General features: G+C 44.8%; 1 protein-coding gene across 3 annotated transcripts in view; it reads right to left on the minus strand.

Moving 5' to 3' along the window:
* The window catches only part of ARHGAP26 (Rho GTPase activating protein 26), a 643,079-nt gene that overhangs the window by 445,055 nt on the left and 172,465 nt on the right, over positions 1–25,559 (minus strand). For all 3 annotated transcript variants that reach the window (XM_089673029.1, XM_089673028.1, XM_089673027.1), the window contains exons 7-10: positions 21,478–21,582; positions 21,208–21,337; positions 17,500–17,600; positions 7,678–7,772 (exon numbers count right to left, since the gene is read on the minus strand). In XM_089673029.1, coding sequence (XP_089529155.1) covers positions 7,678–7,772; positions 17,500–17,600; positions 21,208–21,337; positions 21,478–21,582 — 431 coding nt within the window. The remainder of the gene's footprint in view (positions 1–7,677; positions 7,773–17,499; positions 17,601–21,207; positions 21,338–21,477; positions 21,583–25,559) is intronic.

A 25,559-nucleotide genomic window follows, 5' to 3' on the forward strand; every position in this document is an offset into this window, starting at 1 on the left:
CTGACAAGTCAAACAATCTCATATTTGAAGTCTAGATATGCTAGCACAGATTACTGTATATATGTATATGAATGATCTGCATATACCTACACTTATTTTTATACACATACATTCATACTGCAAACAAATAAATCATTTATAAAAAGTCATAATGAAGGGATTCACATATCAGAATTAAAGTGTATCAAGGCAATTTTTTTCTACTTTCGGAAAGCTTTAGGAAGGATTAGAACTCCTGTCTACTTTTATTGCTATCTGGGGCTCTTTTTTATGTGACAGTTTACCCTTTCTACCTGTACTGCTGACAACTAAATTTCACTAAACAGTGAGTGACAGAAAATCTACAACAGTAACAAATAAAAATTCTATCCTTCACCTACCTTAGTAAAGAAAAGCATTTTTATCCATTTGTGTTGCTGCAGGTAAAACATTGTAAACAGGAGGGCTTATCTAGACTTGCCTTATGCTGCAAAGGCAGTTAATGGGGATGTTCACATGCTACATAAAAAAATTATCCAAATATTCCAGCAAATGGAGCAAGCCAACATCCCTGTGCAATGCACACGGTTGCAGCTCAGCTGTGCGGCATTCACGGGACTTAGATGGTGAGCAGGAGACATATCACCTCACAGCCTTTAAAATGCTGCTGTAAAGCAATCTTGCCACATCTAAAAACTTAGCCTTACTGAACCTTGGATAACAGTAATAAACACAACGGTTATAACCCTTCGTCACTCTATCCTGACCTAAGAAAGTTTTAAATAGGCATATACTTTAAATTTTACATTAGAGAAATGTAATGATTTAATGAACAGTGTCTTTATGGTTGACAGGAATACAATTTTTTGTCTAGTCTGGTTATTGTTGCAGATTAACATTTTGTATATTTTTTTTTATTCCAGCAGGTAGAACTTAAGTGTTCATTTCACAAGTATTCCAGAGACTTAGCAGTAGATGTAAAAATCCAGCACTTTACAGAGCTCCGTAGCTCAAGCTACATTAAAAGCTCCACACTATAGACTCATTCCAGTAATCAACGTATTTTTAAGACTGCTCATTTCAAAGATATAAATCACACAAAACCTTTAACAAGGCAGGTTGCTACTGCTATATTTTTGTTTTGATTTTCAAAAAGATAAGGATTTACTTTGACTCACTTTGAGATCACAAAGCTCTAAACCAGGCATGTCCAAAGTCCGGCCCGCGGGCCATTTACGGCCCGAGGGTCGGTTTAATACAGCCCTCCATGTCAGTGTGTCAGTGTGTCTTATGGAGCGAATATGGAGCGGCCGGTCCGGTATTTCCACCGCGGCCGTGTCAGAATACCGGGCCGGCCGCTCAGCTCTGCAGCGGGACCTTACCTGTTCCTCTATCCAGCGGCGCGCTGTCTTCCCGGCTTCTGTAGTGTGGGCGCTGGGCATGACAGCCGGGTGCCAAGTGCGCATGCGCAAGAAGCGGTGCTTTTTGTGAATGGTAAGGCGGTACCTGGGACACATGACAGATCCCAGAAGCCGCCGGACCAATCACAAAGCGCAAGTGCTTCTCGCTCATGCGCACTGGGCACCCGGCTGTCATGCCGAGCGCCATTACAGAAGCCGGGAAGACAGCCCGCAGCTGGATCGAGGAACAGGTAAGATCAAAGAACAACTGTGGAAGTAAGAGCGGGCACCTGTCAAATTCAGGTACCCGCTCCCCACCTCCCCAAAGGTCAGCAGTCATCTGTACTGTCCGCAGTCTCTGGTCATCCCCTGTGCTGTCCGCAGTCTCTGGTCATCCCCTGTGCTGTCCGCAGTCTCTGGTCATCCCCTGTGCTGTCCGCAGTCTCTGGTCATCCCCTGTGCTGTCCGCAGTCTCTGGTCATCCCCTGTGCTGTCCGCAGTCTCTGGTCATCCCCTGCGCTGTCCGCAGTCTCTGGTCATCCCCTGCGCTGTCCGCAGTCTCTGGTCATCCCCTGCGCTGTCCGCAGTCTCTGGTCATCCCCTGCGCTGTCCGCAGTCTCTGGTCATCCCCTGCGCTGTCCGCAGTCTCTGGTCATCCCCTGCGCTGTCCGCAGTCTCTGGTCATCCCCTGCGCTGTCCGCAGTCTCTGGTCATCCCCTGCGCTGTCCGCAGTCTCTGGTCATCCCCTGCGCTGTCCGCAGTCTCTGGTCATCCCCTGCGCTGTCCGCAGTCTCTGGTCATCCCCTGCGCTGTCCGCAGTCTCTGGTCATCCCTGCGCTGTCCGCAGTCTCTGGTCATCCCTGCGCTGTCCGCAGTCTCTGGTCATCCCTGCGCTGTCCGCAGTCTCTGGTCATCCCTGCGCTGTCCGCAGTCTCTGGTCATCCCTGCGCTGTCCGCAGTCTCTGGTCATCCCTGCGCTGTCCGCAGTCTCTGGTCATCCCTGCGCTGTCCGCAGTCTCTGGTCATCCCTGTGCTGTCCGCAGTCTCTGGTCATCCCTGTGCTGTCCGCAGTCTCTGGTCATCTCCTGTACTGTGTCTGCAGTCCATTAGTTCAGAATTTTTTTTTTCCTGTTTTCTGCCTCTAAAACCTAGGTGCGTCTTATGGTCAGGTGCGTCTTATACGGCGAAAATTACGGTAACTTGGCATAAAATAATTTATTTGCATTTAATTGTAATGGTTCAAAGAATGTTTGGAAAAATGTTCGGCCCTCCACCATGTTCACTTCATCCAATCTGACCCTCTTTGAAAAAAGTTTGGACACCCCTGCTCTAAACTAAAACCTAATCGGCTGTAACATCCTATTGCCCTTTTTTAATCATCATTACTCTTTGCACTCCTTTTGTTTACAAAAACACCATTGCCCAGACAACCAAATGAAACCCAGGCACTCATAGCCATTTAGAAATTGTGCACAGTGTTTGACTTAATAAACTCCTGATAGGAGATATCAAGAAGGACTTCCAATTTTTCTAGATATACAATGATAATAGAAACACACCAAATCACAATAAGATTAGTCTTATGGGACTGAATGCAATAAAATAAAGTTTGAGGCCACTCTAGTCCAGTCAAGTGATCCAGCTCCCCTGGGTCAGTCAGTGGCCACAGTAGAGGAAACGAGGGAGTGCAGACTATGGATGGGTGGGTCATAGTATGCCTATGGGCAACGTTCCCAGATATAACTAACCATTGTTGAGAGCTCTCTCCTCCCCCTGCAGCTAGCACTGCTTGACATAGAGGAGATACACAGGTATTGGGGTGGAGGCATTTTTAAGACTAGTTAGGTAAAAACACAGAATTCCACTCTAACAAAGTACACAAAACGTTTATTATTTAAAAACAAGGGCATTGCTTCTCTAGATTCCTCCTAAGCAGCATAGATGCTGTTATGGTAAAGTATACCTTTTGAAAAGGGAGTTTGTAAGGTCCAGGGAGATGCAAGACCGAGTTGCATCTTTGTAGAGGAAGCAATGATCTATAACTAATGCAAACAGCCTTCAATTACTGCTGTCTATAAAGGTACATTTTCTGAATAAAGCTGCACAGAATGACATTGATTTATGGGTGCATGACTATCCAATTTGTCAGCTCTTCTTTTCTCCGTTTTGTCACCTCTTAATCTCATCTTTTAAATGAACTGACTGTTGTATGATCAGAAATAAGTATCTGGTAAGTGTGCCCTGCAGCTAAAAGCAGCAAGTCAGAGAGAAAAAATGAAGGCAGGATTGCACACAATGGTTCACATCTCTTACATCTTTAGTTTTCCAGTGATATGGCTGCCGACAATAGCACTTACCAGGAAGACATCAGAAAACGTAACTTCTTTTGTAACAGACTGCTACCCATCAGACATTCTGCAAATTGCTGGGAAGGTACTAACTGAAAAAGGACACTACCTTCATAAAAGAAATTATTGTGGTTCTAGGTTAGTCTTGTATTTACTGTTTCTGAAAAAATGTTACACATTTCATGTGTTAATGTCTGTTACACAACAGCTCGAAGCAGCAACAAGAACAAAAATCCAAGAATGTCACCTTGTCACCTCAACCAAACAAGTGAAAAATAAAAAAAAATAAAAACATAAATAAAAAAAAAAACACACATCAACATCTTGATCCTTTGATCTCCTTTTAAATTAATTATGCAGTTATTATGAACCACATGGTAACCATGCCATGGCAATCTCATAGAATTGCAAAGACTATAATTTGAACTCGACTTTTTTCTGCACAAAAATAATAATCAACACTACTGAGATTTTCTAAATAGGCCACCCTCTGTCTCAGTAGTTTTGCTTGTTATTTTTGTTTTGTTATCTATTATTTTTTATTTTCATTTTGGTTATAAAGTAATTAAGTGATTATACTGGAGACTCCTTTAGTTGCAAAGATTATAGAAGTAATGCCTATACAGTACAGTAGTCCACCAGGTTTCCATATACGGAGTATAAAGGTGGATAACAAAAAATGTTGTGACTAATAAGAACTTGGGGAAATTACACTGGCTAGTCTGACCTGTCCAACATACATTAGTTCAGGTCTGGCTGCCAAGGTGAGTGCACTTCCAACAGCGGGGGGAAACACAGTTGGTAATGAGAAGTGTTGCTACTAGCCAGGCCTTAGAGTTACTCGCCACCAACAAACACACACAAACAAACAGACACCTTTACATACACACATACACACACAGAAACATGTACACACACGCACAAAGACATGTACACACACACACGTATACACACACAGGCACGTACAGACACAGATACATGTACATACACAGAAAAAAACACGCACAAACACATGTACATACATACACAGACACATGTACATACAAAAGACACATGTACATGTGCACACACATACATGTACATACACGCACTGTCAGGCTCCGCCCAACGGGATCTCTAGTGGTCCACAGAACGGGATTCCCCAGGACGCGGAGTCTAAGTCCCAGTCTGCCTTTTCACCAGAGCCCCTGATGGTGGGGATGGACTTGGTGCAAGACTGGAACCAGGTCGCGACCCCTGGGTGCACCCAACTATGGTAGAGGGGTCCCGCTGAGGGTATGTGCCCGGGATGAGCCTGCTGTGAAGGGGCTGACAGGTCCAGGTCTGAGCGGGATGGATGGATGACTGCCAGGAGTGAGCGTAGTCAGACTAGCCGGGTCGGTAACAGTGGGGACAGGTGCGGTACCAAGCAGCAGACAAAGAGTAGTCAGGTCACACGCCGGGTTCAGTAACAGAGGGTCCAAATAATAGGAACGTCAGGCAGAGGAATGGTCAGGGACGAGCCGGGGGTCAGAGCAGGAGAAGGTCAGCATAGATCAGAATAGGCAGGGTTGGCAACAAGGAACGCACTTACAGGAACAAGACCTTGCGGCAATGAGGACATTGCCTGGCCAGTTTAAATAGCGCGCAATGCACCGTCATTGGTGCCAGGAGCGCGCCCGCGAGTGCGCATGCACGGCCGAAATTGCCGCTGCGGACGCCCAGGTCCCAATGCCCGCACGCTGATGTGCCTGGGCAATCCGCACATACGCAGACTCGCTCACCACGGCGAAGACCGGGATCCCTGACACGCACACACATGTACATGTACACAGACACGTACAATTGTACATGCATACACACACACATGTACGTGTATACACACAGACCCCCCCCCCCCCCATAAAAAGTTGCAGTACTTCATTGTTCACTCACAGAGCCAGGTACTGCACTCTAGGGGGGAGGCAGATAGCACAGCACACACTCCTTGATTTGCTTTCACTGCGCTCAGCTATTGAGCGGTCTGAGGGCTCCCAGTGCCAATGACAGATCCGGCCTGAGCTCCAAGCCTGCTCAGCAAGACGGCCCTGGGGGCACACTCGCCCCCACCATAATTTTCACTCACCATTGGTGAGCAGGCAAGTGGAAATTTCAAGCCCTGGTATAGAGGGGATCAGAAGTGCAGAAGGGCACAGTCACATGAAAGAGTATATTTTGTTCATGGTAAGAGTAGTATATGGTTTCATAACGTATGTGCAATATTTACATTATATATTTTTCTGATATAGCAGGTTAATGGAGGCTTGAAGTGCCTCCCCACATCTATTCATATTATTCATGTTATCTTTTAATGGGCATCGGCAGCTGAGATATTTACAGATTTGTGTTTACGGTAGCGCACAATGGTCCATTAGAGCCATCAGGGCTACAGGTGGTAAAGCCACTTAGAACTTTCAACCCAACCCTGAGTTTGTTTGCCTTTACCTTCGATCACATGACACCGCAGCCCCGAGTCTTCTCTTCTGTTTGATTCATGCTTAGGTCTCTCCTTGTTGGTGCCTCTGTGACATGAACACTTCCTATTGGAAGTCCCATGGCAGGGCCCTCTCAGGATGCAGAAGAGGACAATATCACGGGGGGGGGGGGGGGGGGGAGAATGGGGACTAGTGATCTCCAGCACCATCCACACAGCTGAATTTACTGCTCACAGCAGGGATTAGATTTTGGTGGTGAGCATATCTAACTTCAGAAGGTAAAGGGGAACATGCCTTGTGAATTAGAGGGGGGTGGGAGGGAACGGTGGGGGGAAAAAAAAGGTCTTAGCTCAGAAAGGGGCTTTAACAAATGTGTGAACCAAAGACTGGGTTGCAGCCATGCAAATCTGGGAAACAGAAGACAGATGCTAAAAACTAGATGAAATACAAACAGATCTAGTTGGGTTTGCTCTAAGGGGGAACCTTGTCCCATATACAAGGCCTAAGTTATGAGTTTTCTAATCCACTAGGCATTTGGAGGCATGGTGACCCATATAGGAATTCTTAAGAACGACAAAAATCCAATTGTCTAGGGATGTCGTAGCAGAGAGGTAGACTCTCACACAGTATGCAATATCCAGACAGTGAAGAGAAAAATCTCTGGAGGGCGACAGGTAGCAGTTTTTGACAGGTACCTGCTCCCATTTCAGATCAGATCGCTGCAGCAATCTGAATTGAATTACCTCCCTCTTCCCCAGCTGCCTTCTGGGAGCCATCACAGATCCCAGAAAGCTGTGGGATCATTCACAAACACCACACACTCGCGCAAGTGCAGAGGGACGCCGGCTATGAAGCCACAAGCAATCACAGCTAGCTTCCCAAAGTAAACATACCAAAGCCGGGGACCCAAACAGCCATCTTGGGTAAGGACTGTGTTGGATCCCTGGAGAGGTAAGTGTTCTATTATAAAAAGTCAGCAGCTTCAGTATTTGTAGCTCCTGACTTAATTTTTTTTGTTTCTAGGGTGAATTGCTTTAATTCTAAGCTAATGACCTTGTAAAGACCTGATAAGCTGTAAAGCATGCCCTGTGGAAAATTTTGAGTAACAAGGTCTGTTGCTATTTCACATCTAAGGTTTGACATACTGGATACCTATACATTAAGTGCAACCTCCTCTTTTATAGTTTACCAGGTGGGCAAAATTGTGTTTGCAAACTTGAGTGTATTTTGTATGAACAATGTCCATTTGATAAACAGTTGTGCTAGTATTGTTTAGCATAAAAAAAACTTTTACTTGGTCTCTGCTTTCAGAAAATATATAATATCTGGAAAGGTTTTAACTAATCTTCAGGACTAATATGAGCAATTTAACATACACTATATTGCCAAACGTATTGGGACGCCTGCCTTTACAAGCAAATGTCCTTTAATTGCATCCCAGTCTTAGTCCAAAGGGTCTGTAGGGATATTTATTCTAGACTTACTATATCTACTTACCGATCAACACCTTCAACATCAAAGCAAAACCTCTTCTCTATGGAATCCGTTTTTCTTCGTATACAGGACTTCAAGTGAACTACTTCTTCTTCCCCCTGCAAATACCACAGTCACTTTACTGGTGGAAGATGTGTCACATATAAGGAATTTATAATTATTAACATTTGTTAGCCCTCTAGCCAGACAGAAAAGCCAAGTCGTTGACATCCAAAAACACACACTCACCAGCCACTATATTAGGTACACCTGTTCAATTGCTTGGTAACACAAATTACTAATCAGCCAATCACATGGTAGCATCTCAATGCATTTAGGCATCTAGACGTGGTGAATACGACTTGCTTAAATTTAAACCAAGCATCACAATGGGGAAGAAACAGGATTTAAAGGGACTTTGAATTTGGCATGGTTGTTGGTGCCAGATGGGCTAATCTGAGTATTTCAGTATCTGCTGATCTACTGGGATTTTCACACACAACCATCCCTAAGGTTTACATAGAATGGTCCAAATAAGAGAAAATATCCAGTGAGCGGCAGCTGTATGGACAAAAATGCCTGGTTGATGTCAGAGGAGAATGGGCAGAATGGTTCGAGATGACAGAGAGGCAACAGTAATTCAAATTATTATGATTATTATTATACAGGATTTATATAGCGCCAACAGTTTGCTCAGCGCTTTACAATATAACGTGAGACAATACAGCAACAGTACAGTTCAATACAAGAGGGATAGGAGGGCCCTGCTCCTCGGAGCTTACAATCTAGGAGCAAGTAACCACTCATTACAACCAAGGTATGCAGAATACCATCTCTGAACCCACAACACATTGAACCTTGAAGCAGATGGGCTACAGCAACAGAAGACCACACTGGGTGCCACTCCTGTCAGCTAAGAACAGGAAGCAGGCTTGAACATTGGACAATAGAAGACTGTAAAAATGTTGCCTGATCTGATGAGTCTCAATTTCTCTAGAAATGGTTGTGCATGAAAATCCAAGTATATCAGCAGTTTTTCAAAATACTCAGAGCAGCCCATCTGGCATCAACAACCATGCCACATTCAAAGTCACTTAAATCCCCTTTCTTCCCCGTTCTAATACCTGGTTTGAACTTCAGCAAATCGCCTTTACCACATCTAGATGCCTAAATGCACTGAGTTTCTGCCATGTGATTGACTGATTAGCAATTTGTTTTGCCAAACAATTTAACAGGTGTACCTAATAAAGTGGTCGGTGAGTGTATGAATGGACAGAGAAGGAGTAGCAGCACATTGATAAGGTAATCCTTCCGCTCAATCTGTTCTCACATCCTGGAAATATGTTCCCTGTAAACGAATGCGTAAGGAGCAGAATCTGATTACCATGGTTTCTAATTTACGCCATGTTTCTCATTTAGGTTTTTTTATAAATAAAACTGAACCAACATTTCGAGCAGCAAAATTCAGAATCTAATAAGTAAAAGAACAAATTTAATTGAGAAAATTATCAGGAACATAAATAACAGGTGGCTTGTTTAACTGAGAAACATTTTTTTATTTTGGTGTAAAACATCTGGGCTTATTTATTATAACCAAGCAAACATCAATAATGCTGTGAAAAATGAAATAACACAATTAACCATAACATCTTTTGTCAATTGAAAGCAGTGAGAAAAATGGCAGATAATTACAGACTGGCTGCTACAGTTTACTGCACATGGCAGATTAAGCTCCGTAATGTAATGTATTGTATTTTCGGAAGAAAACTGTGCTGATTAAAAGAAAATCATAGGATCGGGTATCGTATGAGGAACATTTTCATACTTGTTCCTTCGAATAATTTCAGACGAACAATCAGCTTATCGTACGATTGCTTCGAAATCTGTTTTTTGGGGTTTTTTTGTGCGATTTTCTGACTGCATGTATTAGGCTTAAGTCCTCTGTTTAAGGGAGAACAACAGATTTACTGGGGTTTTCCACGGTCAACAAGAAAGTGATCTACTACTGAGTTCCAATGTGGACCAGCTGGAGACTGCCCCATCAATCACCTACTTGCTGGGAGCCTATTGACATTCAAAGATATGGACAGATGTCTGACAAACAATACAAAAGGTTAGTTGCAAGTACTGGAGAAGACTCAGAAATGGTTGCGTAAAGTCAGTAAAACAGCAGATAGCAACTAGAAGGAGGGCTCTCGGAGAGTATATGCAATAAAGAAGCGAGGACATGTGTGCAGAGGAGCCAGGTGAAGGTGTCAGTGTGCAGAGGAGCCAGGAGGAGCCATCAATATGCAAGGGACCCGGGTTACAGCGTCAATGTCCAGGGGAGTTGGGTGATGGGGTCACTGTGTAGAGGATCCAGAAGAGATCAGTATGTATGGAAGCAAAGAACAGAGGTCAGTGTGAAGTTAAGATGGAAGCAGGGGTCAGTACGATGAGGAGCTTTCTTTCTACTGAGAAAGGGTCAGTGTTCATGGGATGCAGGAGCAGGGGTCAGTGCACTGGAGAGCTAAAGACAGTGGACATTGTGCAGGAGAGCCGAAATAAGGGATCAGTGTGTAGGGAAACTGGGAGCAGGAATCGTTCTGAACGGAAGCTGAAGTCAGAAACACAGCAGCTTGGCCTGTTTCAGTTAGTTGTTTCTTGACACGTTCCTTCAGATTGTTTTTAATACTATATGATAGATTTATAAAATAAGGTGATCAGCCACCATTTTGTTTTCCTAATTTTCTCTTTGTGCTTGTATAGTCACTTTATCCAATATCATCACAACAATGTCTAAATGTTTACAGTGAAGACAAACAAACACGGAATAGTAAATCGAGGCTGAAGAGGTAAAGGCTCACTTCACTCTCCAAGGCATGTGTAACAAAGCACAGTAATCAATTCATTTTGAAAGGTGTATTCTTTGGAGTTTATGATAAGGATAATTTACTTCCGGAGCTTACACTGGATTCCCTTGTGCAACTTCCTAGGAAGGCCAGTTTATAAACAAGGGGCGGAATCAGCTCTGTGTTTGGAAGGCAGGAACACTTCACTGGTTTCAGATCTGCATTGATGGTATAGGTTCTGATCCTCCGAGGCCTGATAACTATATGTACTATGAGTATTGTCCCTAGTTGAAAATATTACTGTCTGCCCATAGGAGTGACCTTCTAATGGTTCTGGTTCAAATGAAGTAACACATAAAATATCACTCTCCTTTTCTGAAGAAGAATAAAGAATAAAACTGTCTGCAAAACACGTTAAAAATGGGATGCATCGGGGGGGGCGCTCGTGAGCAGCCTGAAGAATGGCTGCTATTTAAATTTGGCCGCTTGACCACTGGCACATCGGCCGATTTTAAGCCCTCGGGGGGGGGGGTTTCTCGCCTCTCCTCCAACCTCTCCTGGCCCCTCGTCCCCTGGTGCCCCAATGGGGAAAAAAACAGCCTCCTCCCGCGCTTCCAGCGCCCGGCAGCCCGTTTTTAAAGTTGCGGCCTACCCGCCGGAGATCGCGGGTGAAGCCGCGGCCTCGATTTTTGGCCTGCCGCCGGAGAGTTCCAGAGCCCCGGGATCGAGTCTTCCCCCGGAGACCACGGTTGAAGCCCGGTCTTGATTTCGGGTCCCCCGCTGCCCATACCCCCAGGTGGGCTGAATCCCAGGGGTGAAGATGACCTGGCATCAGTGGCATCCCTGCGGTCTTCCCCTCCAAGTCTGAGAGATGCTGAGCTTCTGCACCGTTTCAAGACAATGCTACAGTTGTAACTGTCCTCCGCTACCTCCAAGCTTGCTAACCGACTTTCACGTGAAATCCGAGAATTGGGCAATCGGACGAATGATCTTGAGGATAAAGCGGCCACGGTCATTGAGGGTCATGAGCACGACTTGTGTGACCTCAAGAAAGAATTAGCGGATGTGCTGCTCCGACTTGAGGATTTCGAGAACCGTTCCCGTCGCGGCAATTTGCGGTTAAGGGGTATACCTGAAACGATCACAGATCTCACCTCCACCGCTACTGCTCTGTTTCAGGAGCTGACGCCTGCAATTCCCATCGACCGGCTCGAATTTGACCGCATCCATCGTGCATTGGGCCCCAGACGACCGGATGGGCCCCTGAGGGACATCATCATCAGGTTCACTTTCTACCGCACTAAGGAAACCATTCTCTTGGCGGCCAGAAACAAACCAGATCTCAGATTCCAGGGACATCGCTATCAGCTCTTCGCGGACCTCTCCCAGACCACTCTGCAGAAACGACGTCAGTTCAAGCCCTTCACTTCGGTCCTGGTGAACCACGGAATTAAATACGCCTGGGGCTTTCCGTTCCGCCTCACCTTTAACTACCAGGGCCGCGGTCATTCTGTTGTTACGCCGGAGGAGGCCCATTTGCTCCTGAAATATTTGCACCTTCTTCCGCCGGGGGTCGCTGCTCGGAGCCCGGCTCACTCCACTGGATCCCCAGCAAGGCTGCTTCCACCAGGCCACCTCTGGGAGCAGTCATCCAACAGAAAGAGGGCCCTCTCTCAGACCCCTCAACGATCAAGTCCATCCTGCTCTTCTCCGGGCTGAAGATGCATCTCTGATTTCCCGCGTTGTGTTTCACTGTTGGACTCTCCTGGTGGGACTGTGAGTTTGGCCCCTAGGGCTCTTCCAGTTGTTAGCGTTCCAGGCTAGGCCTGATCCAGCCTACTCCCTTGGGTTCCGCCACTAAATAGGGGGGGGGGGTCTCCTTTTGGACTCGTAGATTATGACTTTTCGCTGTCCTGGCCTATCTCGGGTCCGGGTGCCGTTGTTCGGATTCCCGTTTGGGTATGGGGTGATGGCTCCTTCGGGCTCCGGTGGGAGGTTGGCCTGGTGGGCCTGCTCGAATGTTGGCCTTTTTGGGAGGTGGGTGGGGGACCACCTGGGCTGTGTAGAGGTTCTATGGCGGCCTGTGGCCGTCCTCCTGGAGGGGGTTAGCCCCTAGTTTATCTGGGTTTTCTGACGGGAGGTTGATGCGGAAGTGCTCACTTCTGGGACTCTTAGTTATTACTTTAGTGTTCTGTTCTACTGTGTCAATTGCCTTTTTGCCCCCTGGGGGCTTATGTTTTTGTTGTTTTCATTTGCAGCCATGTGTCCGGTGGTAGAGCCACCCCCAACCGGTATCCTTTAGGTATAGGTGGATGCATGTCACCATTGACGTGACACGTTTGTACTGTTATATATATTTCTTGTTTCTTTTTTTTCTCCCTTCTTTTCCTTTCTGTTTTTTTTTGTTTTCTCCTCATGCAGGGTTTTGGGATGTCATAGTCCGTGCGCCATTGGGAGTGGTAACTGGTGGCCAAGCTATGCTTTTTCTGCTGAGCGTGCTGTGCTGATACCGCCATGGCCTCACCCCTTCTGAAAGTATACTCACAGAACGTTCAAGGTTTCAATTCGCCTCAGAAGCGGGCTAAAGTTTTTCATCACCTCAAATCGCAACAAATTGATGTGGTATGTTTACAGGAGACCAGGTTTTCCCAGTCCTATGCTCCACGGTATCTTTCGCCTCACTTTCCCACCTTTTACACTGCCTCGGCCCCTGAGAAACGCCGGGGTGTACTAATAGCTTTCAAGCGCAATCTTCCTTTTGTCTGTGCTCGGAATATAGCGGACCACACGGGTAGGTACTTACTTCTGCAGGGCACCCTCTGGGATCAGGAGGTTACCTTTGTCTCATATTATGCACCCAATCGCTTTCAACATAAATTCTTCTCATCTTTGCACCATTGTCTCCCGACACTCCAAGGGTCTTCTTTTTCTTCTGGGAGATTCTAATGTTACCTTGGATTCTACATTGGATAGGCGCTATGCCCAGGGGACGGCCCCTTCTCACGACTTAGTGCTAGAGGAACGTATGCGCTCTCTGAGGACGGCGGGGCTGGCGGACGTTTGGAGAGAATTTCACCCAACTGAGCGCGACTTTACATTCTACTCTAACCCTCATGACAGTTTTTGTAGAATTGACCATATATTCATGCGTGTTCAGCAGCTTCCTTTGGTCAGGTGGATAACTATTCCCTCCTCGCCCTGGTTGGACCATGATCCCTTGGTACTCCTCCTGGCCCTTTCTGGGTCGGTGCGGCGCCCTTTTTTACTGGCGCATTAATGATTCCTTATTGACCACTCAGGTCACTTGCCAACAAATAGAATGTTTTGTACGCACATATTTTGCGGAAAACTCGGGATCTGTTTCTTCGGCAGTTCCCCTGTGGGAGGCGCATAAAGCCACGATGCGGGGTCAGGTTATACAGCTGGCGGCGGTTCGGAAGCGGGAACGGGAGCGGCGACTTTTGAAGCTTCATTCTCTGTTGGCCTCTGCGGACGCTCGTTGGAAGTGATTCCCATCCATGGCCCGTAAACGTGCCCGGGACACCCTGGCAGCAGAGTTGGATCTACTCGCCTCTTCAGAGGCGGAGCGGGCCCTGCGTTGGACCAAACACAAATTTTATTCCTGTGCGAATAAGCCTGGTCCGATGCTGGCCAGGAAACTCAATTCTGTGTGGAAACCCCACAAACCGATCCGATTGCGACTTCCCGTGCGTGGCTGTACTTCTAATCCCCAGCAGACTGTCTCCAGTTTTGCAGACTTTCTCTCGCGTCTTTATGCTAAACCAGATCCCTTCCCTGTGGCTCAGGCAGAGGCATTTTTTCAAGACCTCCAACTCCCTGGACTATCTGAGGCAGCACAGAAGGCTCTCAATGCCGGTGTTACCGTACTGGAAGTGCTACAAGCTATTAAATCTCTACGGTCCACCGCGGCCCCAGGTCCAGATGGCTTTTCCGGCCTCTACTATAAGAAATTTGTAACTCTGTTGGCACCCTTGTTGACTGATTATTTTAATGAGTTACAACAGGGCTCCTTGCCCTCTCCAGACGCGCTTAGAGCTCATATCTCTATGATTCCTAAGACGACCGATGATGTGCAGGAACCGCAAGCCTTTCGGCCCATTTCTCTTCTTAATGAAGACCTGAAGATATTAGGCAAGATTCTCAGCTGTCGTTTCAATAAATATTTGCGTAGCCTGATTCACAGGGATCAAGTGGGTTTCATCCCTGGGAGACAGGCGGGTGATAACGTTCGTAAGGTGGTTCATCTTATACATTTTCTACAACAACGGAAAATACCGGGATTCTTACTGTCCTTAGACATATATAAAGCCTTTGATTCTCTATCCTGGGACTATCTGCGGTTTGTGCTGGGGTTTTGGGGATTCTATTCTTTCTTGGATTCAGGCCTCTTACTCTTCCCCGTCGGCTTCCGTTAAATACGCTGGGTATTTCTCAGATTACTTTCCTATTTGGCGAGGCACGAGACAGGGATGCCCCCTGTCCCCAGCACTCTTTGTCCTGGCGCTTGAGCCGTTGGCTATGGCGCTCCGGACTGATTGCAATAGATCGGGGGTTCCATACGCTGGACAGGAGTTCAAGTTGAACCTTTTTGCAGACGATGCCCTCTTGACTCTCACTAACCCCTTGACGACGCTTCCAAATTTGCAACAGGTTCTTGAGCGCTTCTCCTTGATTTCGGGTCTCTGTATCAATTTGGATAAGACTGTCGCGCTTAATATTACTTTGGCCTCAGATTTGGTTTTGCGCCTACAGTCCCACTTCCCTTATAAATGGGCTTCTTCTTCTCTTGAATATCTAGGCATCCGCTTGACCCCCACCTATGACTCACTGTTTGCTGCAAACTACTATCCACTGCTTCGCTCTGTGTCCTCTCTTATGCATTCTTGGCAATTTCCGCACCTGTCATGGATTGGACGGATTAATTCAGTAAAAATGACCATCTTGCCGAAACTGCTATACTATTTTCGCACCCTCCCAGTGCGGGTTCCTCCTCATTTCCTTCGGTTACTTCAGGCAAATATTATGCGTTTCATCTGGGCCAATAAACGCCCCAGAGTTTCCAGAACTACGCTTTTTGTCCAAAAGACTTCAGGGTGGCCTTGGGGTTCCCAATGTTACTAAATATTATCAGGCGAGCCAGATCGCCCCGCTATCTATGTTGCATGCTTCCTCAGACATACCTCTCTGGGTCCTCCTGGAACTACCTAATTGTGCCCCTATTGCGATATCAACACTTCTATGGCTTCCCTCTGCCCTGCGTCCCACGGCACTGAGTCCGATTTTGCTCCATGGCTTGCAAGTGTGGGACTCGGTACGTTACTCCAGTGGCCTAATGTCACCTTTTTTGCCTTTACTCCCAATCACTAACAACCCCCTCTTCCCACCAGGTTTAGATCAACCAAGGGCGTTTTCTTGGTGGGTGACCAATGGTTTTTCCCAGGTACGACACTTTTTGACCTCTCGGTCCTTCCCTACCTGGAATTCTCTTCAGGAGTCACGGGATGTCCCTTCGGCGGAGTTTTTTCGTTACCTTCAATTGCGGCATTGGCTGATCTCATTGCGGGGCACGTCTGTCTTCCCGTACCAGAAATCTGCCTTTGAACTGCTTTGCCAACAACGGCCAGGCGCCCCAGGCCTTACTTCCCTTCTTTATGCAGCTTTGAATAGACGCTCGCCGCATACTTCTCTTTCATATGTCGTTCAGTGGGAGCGCGACCTGGGAGTGGCCGTGGATCCGGAGGACTGGAATAAGGCCTGGTCACTCATAGCTAAATGCTCATTTAATACGACCACGCTGGAGGCAGCCTATAAGGTATTGTTTTGCTGGTACTGGGTTCCGGCTCGGTTGGCCCGGGCTAACCCTGCCTGTAGTGATCAGTGTTTTCGGGGTTGTGGCCATCGTGGAGATGTATTGCATATCTGGTGGTCATGCCACCGAGACTGTTTAGTTTTTGGTCTCGTGTGTTTGGCCTCCTTTTCACCTTGTTCCATCTCTCCATTCGCCGGGATGCTCGGTATGCTTTGCTTCATTGCCCCATACCGGGCCTCTTGGCTCATCAGCAGAAGTTGGCTTCCTATCTGTTTTTATCGGCCACTAGAACAATTGCTCAGGCCTGGAAGAGTCTGGTTGTCCCTCTTCAGGGGGTGCAGGATCGTATGACCACTATGATGCTCAACGAACAGATGTCGAGTATCCAAAACGACTCCCAACATAAATTTTTGAAAATATGGGAGCCGTGGTTGCAATATGCCTTTCCCACACTCTCCCCGGCTAGTCTGGGGATGTAATGGCGTTCGGTATTGGCGCTCTTGGACCCCTGCCCCTTTCCCCTCTCTTTTTTTTTTCTTTCTCGCTTTCTTTTTCTTCCCCTCTTTCTTCTTTTTTCATTCTCTCTGTTTTGGTGTGACTGGCCTGCTGCATTTAGTTGTTATAGTCAGTTACAGTAATGTTTTGTAACTTATGTGCCATTGATAGCCTCTGTGTGGGCGTACCTTTTGCCCTGTTGGCATTAGAGCACTGTTTTTCCTTTTTTTTTTATTTTGCATTTTATTTATCTGTGCAATTGATAGCCCCTGCGTGGGCGTGTTTTATTGCCTCTCTTTTATACGGTTTAAAAATTAATAAAAACCATTGAAATAGAAAAATGGGATGCATCTCACCATTTAGGAGTATGCTGTGTATTGAGATTTGTGGTTACATACATTGTAATAATTAGGTATTGAACAGGAACAGTAGGTGGATCCAAATATTCTTTTGGGATAATAGTACAAAGGTGTAAGTATAACATTAAGAGCAGTGTCTACATATTTGTCTTACAGTGACCGACCAACCACAAAGAACCTTATAAAATTAAAATGCTATGTTGTTAATTACTACATGCGGCTGATTAAAAAAACTACTGTTTTTATGGAGATATATTATTTTGAGTGGTACTTATAAAGTCTGACTATATTTTGTTGAAAAACTGGTAAATGTAGAAAACATAAAACATACCACTTTCCCCCCTGACTTCTGATCAAATGGAATCATAGTGAGCAGTCTTGTCTCCCGTTGATAAGTGCAGTAATGTTTAACCCAGGATGTCCCAAAGTGTCCTGCAAAAAAAAAAAACAACAAAATATTAGTGTCTGCTTTTATGAATGCATGCCCATTCTCCAAGTCTGTGTTACTATCTACTTAGTTTTCTTCAGACAACAATGAATATCTAACATTAGGAAAGTCACAAGGGCAGCCATATACAACCAAGTTCATTATGTAAGAACCCGCTTTCTAAGGTGTAGTAGGTCTGTACTGACAGTTCAAGAAGTATATGAGAAAGGTGGAGGAGACACCAAGACATGTAGGGGGCAGTCCATAGGGACTCTGCTGTGGAGATTTCTGGGGAAGTTTTGGTAAATCTCATGCGTCATGTCTCATGGAGATGTGCACAAAACTGTACATGCTTGAATAGAACCACAAAAATAATTACTCTAAGAAGCATTTCACAGGCGATTTGCATTCAACTTCATGGAATTCAAAATCAGAACGCACTGATCTAAAAATACACACAACCATTTTTCAAAACACATTGTGTCTGGACTGCAGGAGATGTGAATGACCTCCATAGGAATTAATTTTATTTTCCATGTCATACGAATCACTGCGGTCTAAAATGCATCCAAAAGTGTATCAGTGTGAACCAGGTCTTCAGGACTTCAAAGTATGTGTTCCTTAAAAAACTGAGTAAAACAATACTTTTTTTTATTTTATTTTTTTTTGCATGGTTAAGTGATGTGAACTGTAGGCTGTTCGAAAATTACTTGTGATGCAAGTTTACTGATGTTTAGAAAAGTACACAATGTTGTTGTTATATAGGTATTTTTAAAACACTATTAACTAAAATGCACTGTATTGTAATAACATATGTTTCAAAATTGTGTAACGTTAGAAATTTAAAATTTCAAGTAAAATTAAAGTTCAATTCCAACCAAAACTTTCAGTCTGTCAGGGATTTTTTTGTCATCTATAGCATGTTCTTATTGGAAACTATTTTCCTCACTTCCTTTCAGGACAGGTAGTGATGGGAAATCTCTACAACAGGAACAACAAAAACTTAGACATAGAGGAGGGCAGTCTATGGGTGGGACTGTTGTATTTCCTGCGTCTGTGCTTAACTTTCAATAAAGAAGTTATCAACGTGTAACCTTTATTTCAATGAACAGAAATAGACACATTTTAGAAGAGCTAAAACATCTAACAATGTTTTCCTACTGCATGTGCCTTCCTGTCCAGGTCCCTTTATTTCTTGTATGAGCATCACAGGGATAAAACAAATTAAGGTAAATCCCCCAAATAGGGTCACAGGCAGAAATAAAACTCTGACAGCAAGTGTAATTCCTCCCCACTCTATCCAAAGCAAAACAAAGACCTCTGCTACATCCGGTAGTTGCTCTCCTTGCTGAGCCACCTCAGATGCTGGACAGCATCCTGTCTGAACCCTTGGATAATCTTGCCTTGTACCTCATTTCTGATTAACCTTGAACACCTTGCCCCTCCCAAGAATTTCCTGTTTAAACCATGTCTTTGCACTTCCAGCCAATAGCTTGCTCCTTTGCAATTCTGCAGTTGTACCTACCTCCACTACCACTCATTACCGCCAGGGGTGTATTTACCACAAGGCAAACAAGGCATTTGCCTAGGGCGGCATTTTTCAGGGGGGCAGCACTGCCCCTTGGAAGAAGGGTCGGAAGTACGGACACACACGGCATGGGGACCTGGTGGGTTCCGAGACATGCTGTGGGTTTCATGACGCTATATGCACAGCCCGATTCTTGTTACTGGGGATGTCCGAAGCTGTGAAGGTGAGTGTCTCTCTCTCACCATGGGGGATGGTGGCTGGTGTATGGGGGGGCAGTGGTAGTGGAAGGCTCAGGTGGAGGGCAGGGGTGTTCTTGGTCAATGTCAGGCTCTTTCTGCGGGAAGGGGGGGGCAATTTTTGTGTTGCCTAGGGCAGCACAAAACCTAAATACACCACTGATTACCGCCGTTTGAATTGCTGCTCGACTGGGTTTCTGCTTGATCCCAACCTGCAACCACTTGTTACCAACCTTTGGTTTATTTTCTGACTACGCTTCTGCTTGATCCGTACCTGTTATATCTGCTCCTGGACCCCAGCTTTCTCACCTCCTGGTGAGGCAATCCTGAGGGCTGCAACCTGGTACAGGTTGCAGCAAAACCCGTTTCCACCATCAGGAGCTCTGCTGACTACAGATTAGTGCTTAACCACTTTACAACTGAGCTAAGGCCGGAATACGGCTACAGTGCAGTTGTCCAGTTCTGAGAGGGTGTCCTTCCAGAATGCGCTGCCAATGGCGCACACCCAGCGTGGTCAATGATCACTGGGTCCTACATACACAGCTGATCACGACTAGGTAAAAGGCCAATCACAGCGGCCTTTTACCATGTGATCAGCTGTGTCCAATGACACAGCAGATCACAAAGTAAATACAGTTGCCGATTATCGGCAGCACTTTCCTCACACTGTCACAGCATGAGAAAAGTACTGCCGATAACCCGTTATTGTCACAGAGCAGATTTGCACTGATAATCAGGGCATGGATTATCAGTGCCCTGATCATCAGTGCCCAGCAATGCCACCCATCAGTGCCTAGAAGTGCCAACCATCAGTGCCCAGAAGTGCCACCCACCAGTCCCACCCAGCAGTTGCTCCCATCAGTGCCCGTCATTGTTGCATATCAGTGCCCGTCATTGTTGCATATCAGTGCAGCATCATCAGTGTCTCATCAATGCCCAGCAGTGCCACCTATCAGTGCCCATCAGTGCTGCCTATCCGTGCCACCCCATCAGTGCCCATCAGTGCTGCCTATCAGTGTAGCCTCACCAACACACATCAGAGAAAGAGAAAAATTACCTTTTTGCAAAATTTTATAATAGGAACAAAGAAAAACTTTTTATTTATTTTTTTTCAAATTTTTTGCTCTTTTTTTGTTTATAGTGCAAAAAATAAAAACCCCATTGGTAATTAAATACTACCAAAAGAAAGCTCTATTTGTGTGAAAAAAAAATGATAAAAATTTCATATGGCTACAATGTTGCATAACCACGTTTAAAATGCAATAGCTCTGAAAGCTGAAAATTGTCCTGGGCAGGAAGGGGGTAAAAGTGCCCGGCTTTAAAGGAATTTCCAACTTAAGATAGACCTGAATTTCATGCAGGTTCACCTAACCAACTTAAAAATGCACATTTATACCATACTCCCAAACTAGGACAATTCACTACATAAAACGTCTCATTTTACGAAAAAAATTATTTTCTGAAAGGAGTAAGTATGTCTCTGAATGCCCAATAAGAAAATATTTCAAACTGAAAATTGGTTGTTCAACATCAGGCATTTAATGTGTCCAATGCTAGAAGTATCAGATTTTTCTTTTGGTATTAGTGGCAGATTAGGGAGACGGGGGGAGCAATGTTTAAAGGTAAAAGGGTGTAACTTGCACTTACCACAGGTTATACTAAAAATCGGAATCCCCTATAAGCTTCCCTGTGAACTTCTCCTAGTAAATCAGAGGTCCCCCCTTCCATGCCCTTGCAAGCAACAGCAGTCTCTTTATCGTACTACTGGTGAAATATGTAATTGCAGCTTACAGTGCAGCAGGAAGAGGCAGATTGCCCACAAGAACGATTAACAAAAGGTATACCCACGTTTTTCCTGGACATAGAGATAACCTTCCATTGTGTAGGGACTCATCATTTGCTGCTCATGAGGGTTTTCTTTCATCTTCTGCATTAGAGCTTCTACTTCAGAGCGTGTGCCTTCAAACCGATCCCGTGTCTTAAAATAATATATACAGAACAAGTAAAACCACTTATCAAAAATATTTGCCTGTTATATAAATAAACTGGCCATAAAAATTCAGAGTGATGTAGATGTAGCGTGATGTAGGCCCAGGAGGAGCAATAGATTCTACTTACATTTTGGATGCTAATCGTTAGTTGCGTTTTGAAGTCACCAAAGTCTTTTGCCAGTTCATAGCCATGATGGTAAAATGTAAACAGACCTTGCAAAAAAGCCAGCAGCTGAAAACAGAAAATATGAAGTACAGCAAAATAAAATGAGTTTACTTATTTAAAACCACATAAGCAAATTGTCAAAATTAGTCACCTATCATATGGGAACACATCACTCTCAGAAGATTTAATAGGGCTGCTGGTCCACATTAATATAATGGACAGGATTGTGTTATAGCAGGTCATCAGCTCAAAGCATTGAGAGACTGGGGTGAAGGGTGCAAACTGCTGCAGGCATTAACTGAAGGTACCTATTTGTGCACATACCTACTGTAGCCTTCTGAACGTTCCTGTAATGGCAAACACCAGGCTGTTTTGGCAGGTAAAGTTCAGGCACTACCAGAGTGTGTGAGCTTTCTGCTAACCTCATGCCACACGTGTTTTGGGCCACTAGTAAAATAGATAGTTTCACAGGTATGCACAGGAGGCAAGAAGGGGTGCGCAAGCTTTGACGCTATTAGGAACGACTTGAATGTAGCCAATGTAGTTTGGCAGGCTGCTGCAGGTGTGTGCTTGCAATTCATACCTGCAGCATTTTCCCCCCTTCCTCCAGTGATAAAGTCTCTTTAAAGAAAAACTAAAGAATCTTCCAGGAAACAAAAGCCTGAAAGGAATTCTTCAAAGAGTCCATAGCTGATGTTTTTTTCATTTTTGGAGGGGTTGCAATCTGGGACAAATAATTGAATGTGAAAACATGATTTTGCTGAAAAAATAATATAACAATGCTAATAATCAGTCAGTTGGCAACCCGAGTGTCAAAACTGGAGAGCATCTGATCTCTTCCGAAATGAGGGTTCAGCCAAGGTTTGTGACAGTGAAAAGTGTCTGTCCTCTGGGGGTCAATGTCTTTATTCTTTCCCTTCAGGATAAGGCAACCCCAGTTCTATGCATAGAAGCCAATGTGCATAGTGTGGGTCATTTTAAGTATCAATGAGACAGGTCAATCTGTAGGAGTATGATGCAAGTCAATAGTTGTAAGCTGGTCCTTGCCATCCTGAGCTGCTCACTAGTTCTCACCAGGAAGAGGTGTGGGTCATACGTTGCCAGGGTTGAGAGGTAAAAGCAGCTCTAATTTTATAAGGGACTCAAAGGTCATTAGTGAAAAGGAGGTAGATCTCATTTGCAGCCATCAGCGAGATGCGGTCAGTTCAGAAAGGCAGGGTATAGGCAGAAGTTTATTAGTTATGTTGAATGGTCTGATGCTGGACTCTAATATAGGGGATCTGCAGTCCTTTAAATTGTAAAAGGTGGTGGCAGTAATGGCTTCTCTTTTGTAATGATGAAATCATGGGTGGTTAGTTCAGGTGGGGGCTAGCAAGGGTCATCAGGTCATCCTCATCAGTGGAGGATATTGCAGGTCACACCTCATGAGTTACAGGTGTAAGGGAAAGTGTTTTGTTATTGCTGGGTAATCCTAGCTGGGGAAGGGGGTCCTAGATCATTAGTCAAGCAGGATGAGAGTCAAAGGTCTTCATTCCATCTGGAGAACAGAATTGCATATTTAGTGGCAGACACATCCATGTGAAAGCATCTGTAGTATTATGAAATATATACAGTACATGTAACATTCAGGGTGTGACGGACAGCAGAAATATGGTTGTATTTTTGTGTTGTTTTATTAAGACGTGTGGCCAACAGTCAGCTTGTCTGCTTTGTTTATAATTTGAAGTTCCTATGCCCCGCAGGGGGTGGGAGGTGAGAGTTATCCCAGCAGGAAGCGCAGACAGCATGGTTTCCTGTGGCTGTGAAAAGCCAGATGTGTCCACACTGGGGGCTTGAGGCTTGGGGAAATGGAAAAGACATATGTGGGGAGAAGGACTCTTAGAATGGGCAGAGCTTGAGTCAGGATGGACAGAGCTGCTCATGGCTGCAGGCCTAACTAGGAGATGCATTGAACTGAGCTTTGCGCATGGTTGGGACTTGTGGTTCTACATTGCCTGTGTAGTCTTGAAACTGAGGCCAAGACACACAGCCCTCTGAAGACCCGTGAAGAGTTGGTGCCTATCTGCCTAGACTTCCTCTGCTGAGGCCACTGCTGGCTGTTGAGTCCCTGAATTGCTACACTTTGAACTGCCCTCTGCTGTGTGTCCAGACCTTACCCATTGCCTGCCTGAACTGTCTTCTGCTGTGTGCCCGGACTTTACCCATTGCCTGCCAGCCTGCCCTCTGCTGTGTGACTGGCCTAATATGCAATATTTAAAGTGAGAGACAGAAGCAAAAGACATAGCAGTATGGGATATGGATGAAAAACCATTGGGGTCTCCAAGAAAAGTAGCAATAGTAGTAGCAGGTATAGTATGGGATGTGTGCTGTAGAAGTGTTGGTGTCTTATTGTCCTACATAATAATTGCAATATTTTTACTTCAGTGTGGTTGCAACATTTAGCAGACAGCCATTCCCTGTTCTCATCTATAGATTCCTCTGGAGAGCTCTAAGCAGTCAGCATCTCACACACTACTATAGATGATATACTTCATACCCAAACAACTCCCACTTTGACAAACAGGAGGGTTCCATCTCTTATCCAAAACCAGAAGCTGCAGTAAAAGTAAACCGAGTTCTGACGAAAGAGGTGGCCAAAAGATGGCATTATGCATATCTTAGCTGTTTGAACTTGCACATTCATCCTAAAGATCCCCAAAAATTCTTAAATTGCAAAATGAACTGTGGATAATGATTGTCGTTGCTGCAAAGTAAGGGAAAGGAGAGTACAGCGGTCTTTCTCTTATTACCCTGTGCAGTAGTCCAGTGAGACAGGTAGCCAGAAATCTACTATCCAAACGCATAATGGATTTTATATAACTTAATGTTACAAAGAAAATATCAAGGACATCCCCTTCTTTCTTTGGAATGCAAAGATTAAACTTAAAATTGTTTTTTTCTGTTATTGCTCAACTTCCTCCATCCATCGAAACATGCTTTTTGTTTTTTAAAGGTTATTTGAATTTCCAAAGTGCCCCATCAGCACGAGAGATATGTGATAAAAATAAAGTTGCTAACTAGGAATGACAGCAAGTGAATTTAAACAAAAATGTTCAATGGCTTTTGTTCGCTTCAGACCGCTTCCCATACAAGTCTACGGAAATGCGAAAAAGCTTGAAGCAGATCAAATACACCTGTAATGAATTTTGAATAATCAGAAGCGCCAAAAACAGGTAGGGACCTTAGGTTGTACACCGCTTGAGGGTTAGGGACTGATGTGAATGTACAATATATATGTAAAGCGCTGTGTAAATTGACAGCTCTATACAAGTACCTGTAATAAATCAATATATAAAAACATGTCTAAATCATGCTGCATTTGCAGCCCAAGGCCTATGCACACAAGCCCTTAGCCTTTTTTTCTCCAGTAATAGTGATGCTGGACCTACTTTATATGTTCCACATACTGCAGAGTTTTCAAATAATAATGCTCAAGTTGCTCTTATTACGCAATGCTCTCTTTACTCGCTTGACCAAGGTTAGCTAAGAGCTCATTTCTCAGCAGAGTGCCTCTACACATGAAAGCCTAAGTACGTTTTGCGTGCACATGGAGACTGAAATGCTTGTTTACTCATGTCAGCACAAACAGGAAACATATAAACAGAGCATTAAAGGCCTTGGTCAGTGTGGTAGTTATTTATATCCAAGGCTGTGTACTAGTTTATGCAAGAACTTCTGTTCTCTTGTGTGAACAGGAAATGGGAAGATGCAGACTTCATTCCAAATCCATGTGAAAATCAAATAAGCACCACATGGAAAAGAAATAGAGCTTGTTTCAATGATTTTACATTTTTCATTTAAACCCACAGGATAGCCTACCAGCCAAGAAGCATACATTTCTTTATCCTATTCATCTTGAGCAACTGGTAATTCTACTAATTAAATGGCTATAACTACAATCCTCCTTCCTAATGGTCCTAAACCTGAACCATGGTTCTGTACATTTACTTCTATGATCACCAAAGAGAGAAGCAGCACAGCATATATTTGTGGAAATACAGGGC

This window comes from Staurois parvus, unplaced genomic scaffold, assembly GCF_062004578.1.
Source record: "Staurois parvus isolate SC_StPar_1 unplaced genomic scaffold, SC_StPar_1.0 ptg000133l, whole genome shotgun sequence".
NCBI lineage: Eukaryota > Metazoa > Chordata > Amphibia > Anura > Ranidae > Staurois > Staurois parvus.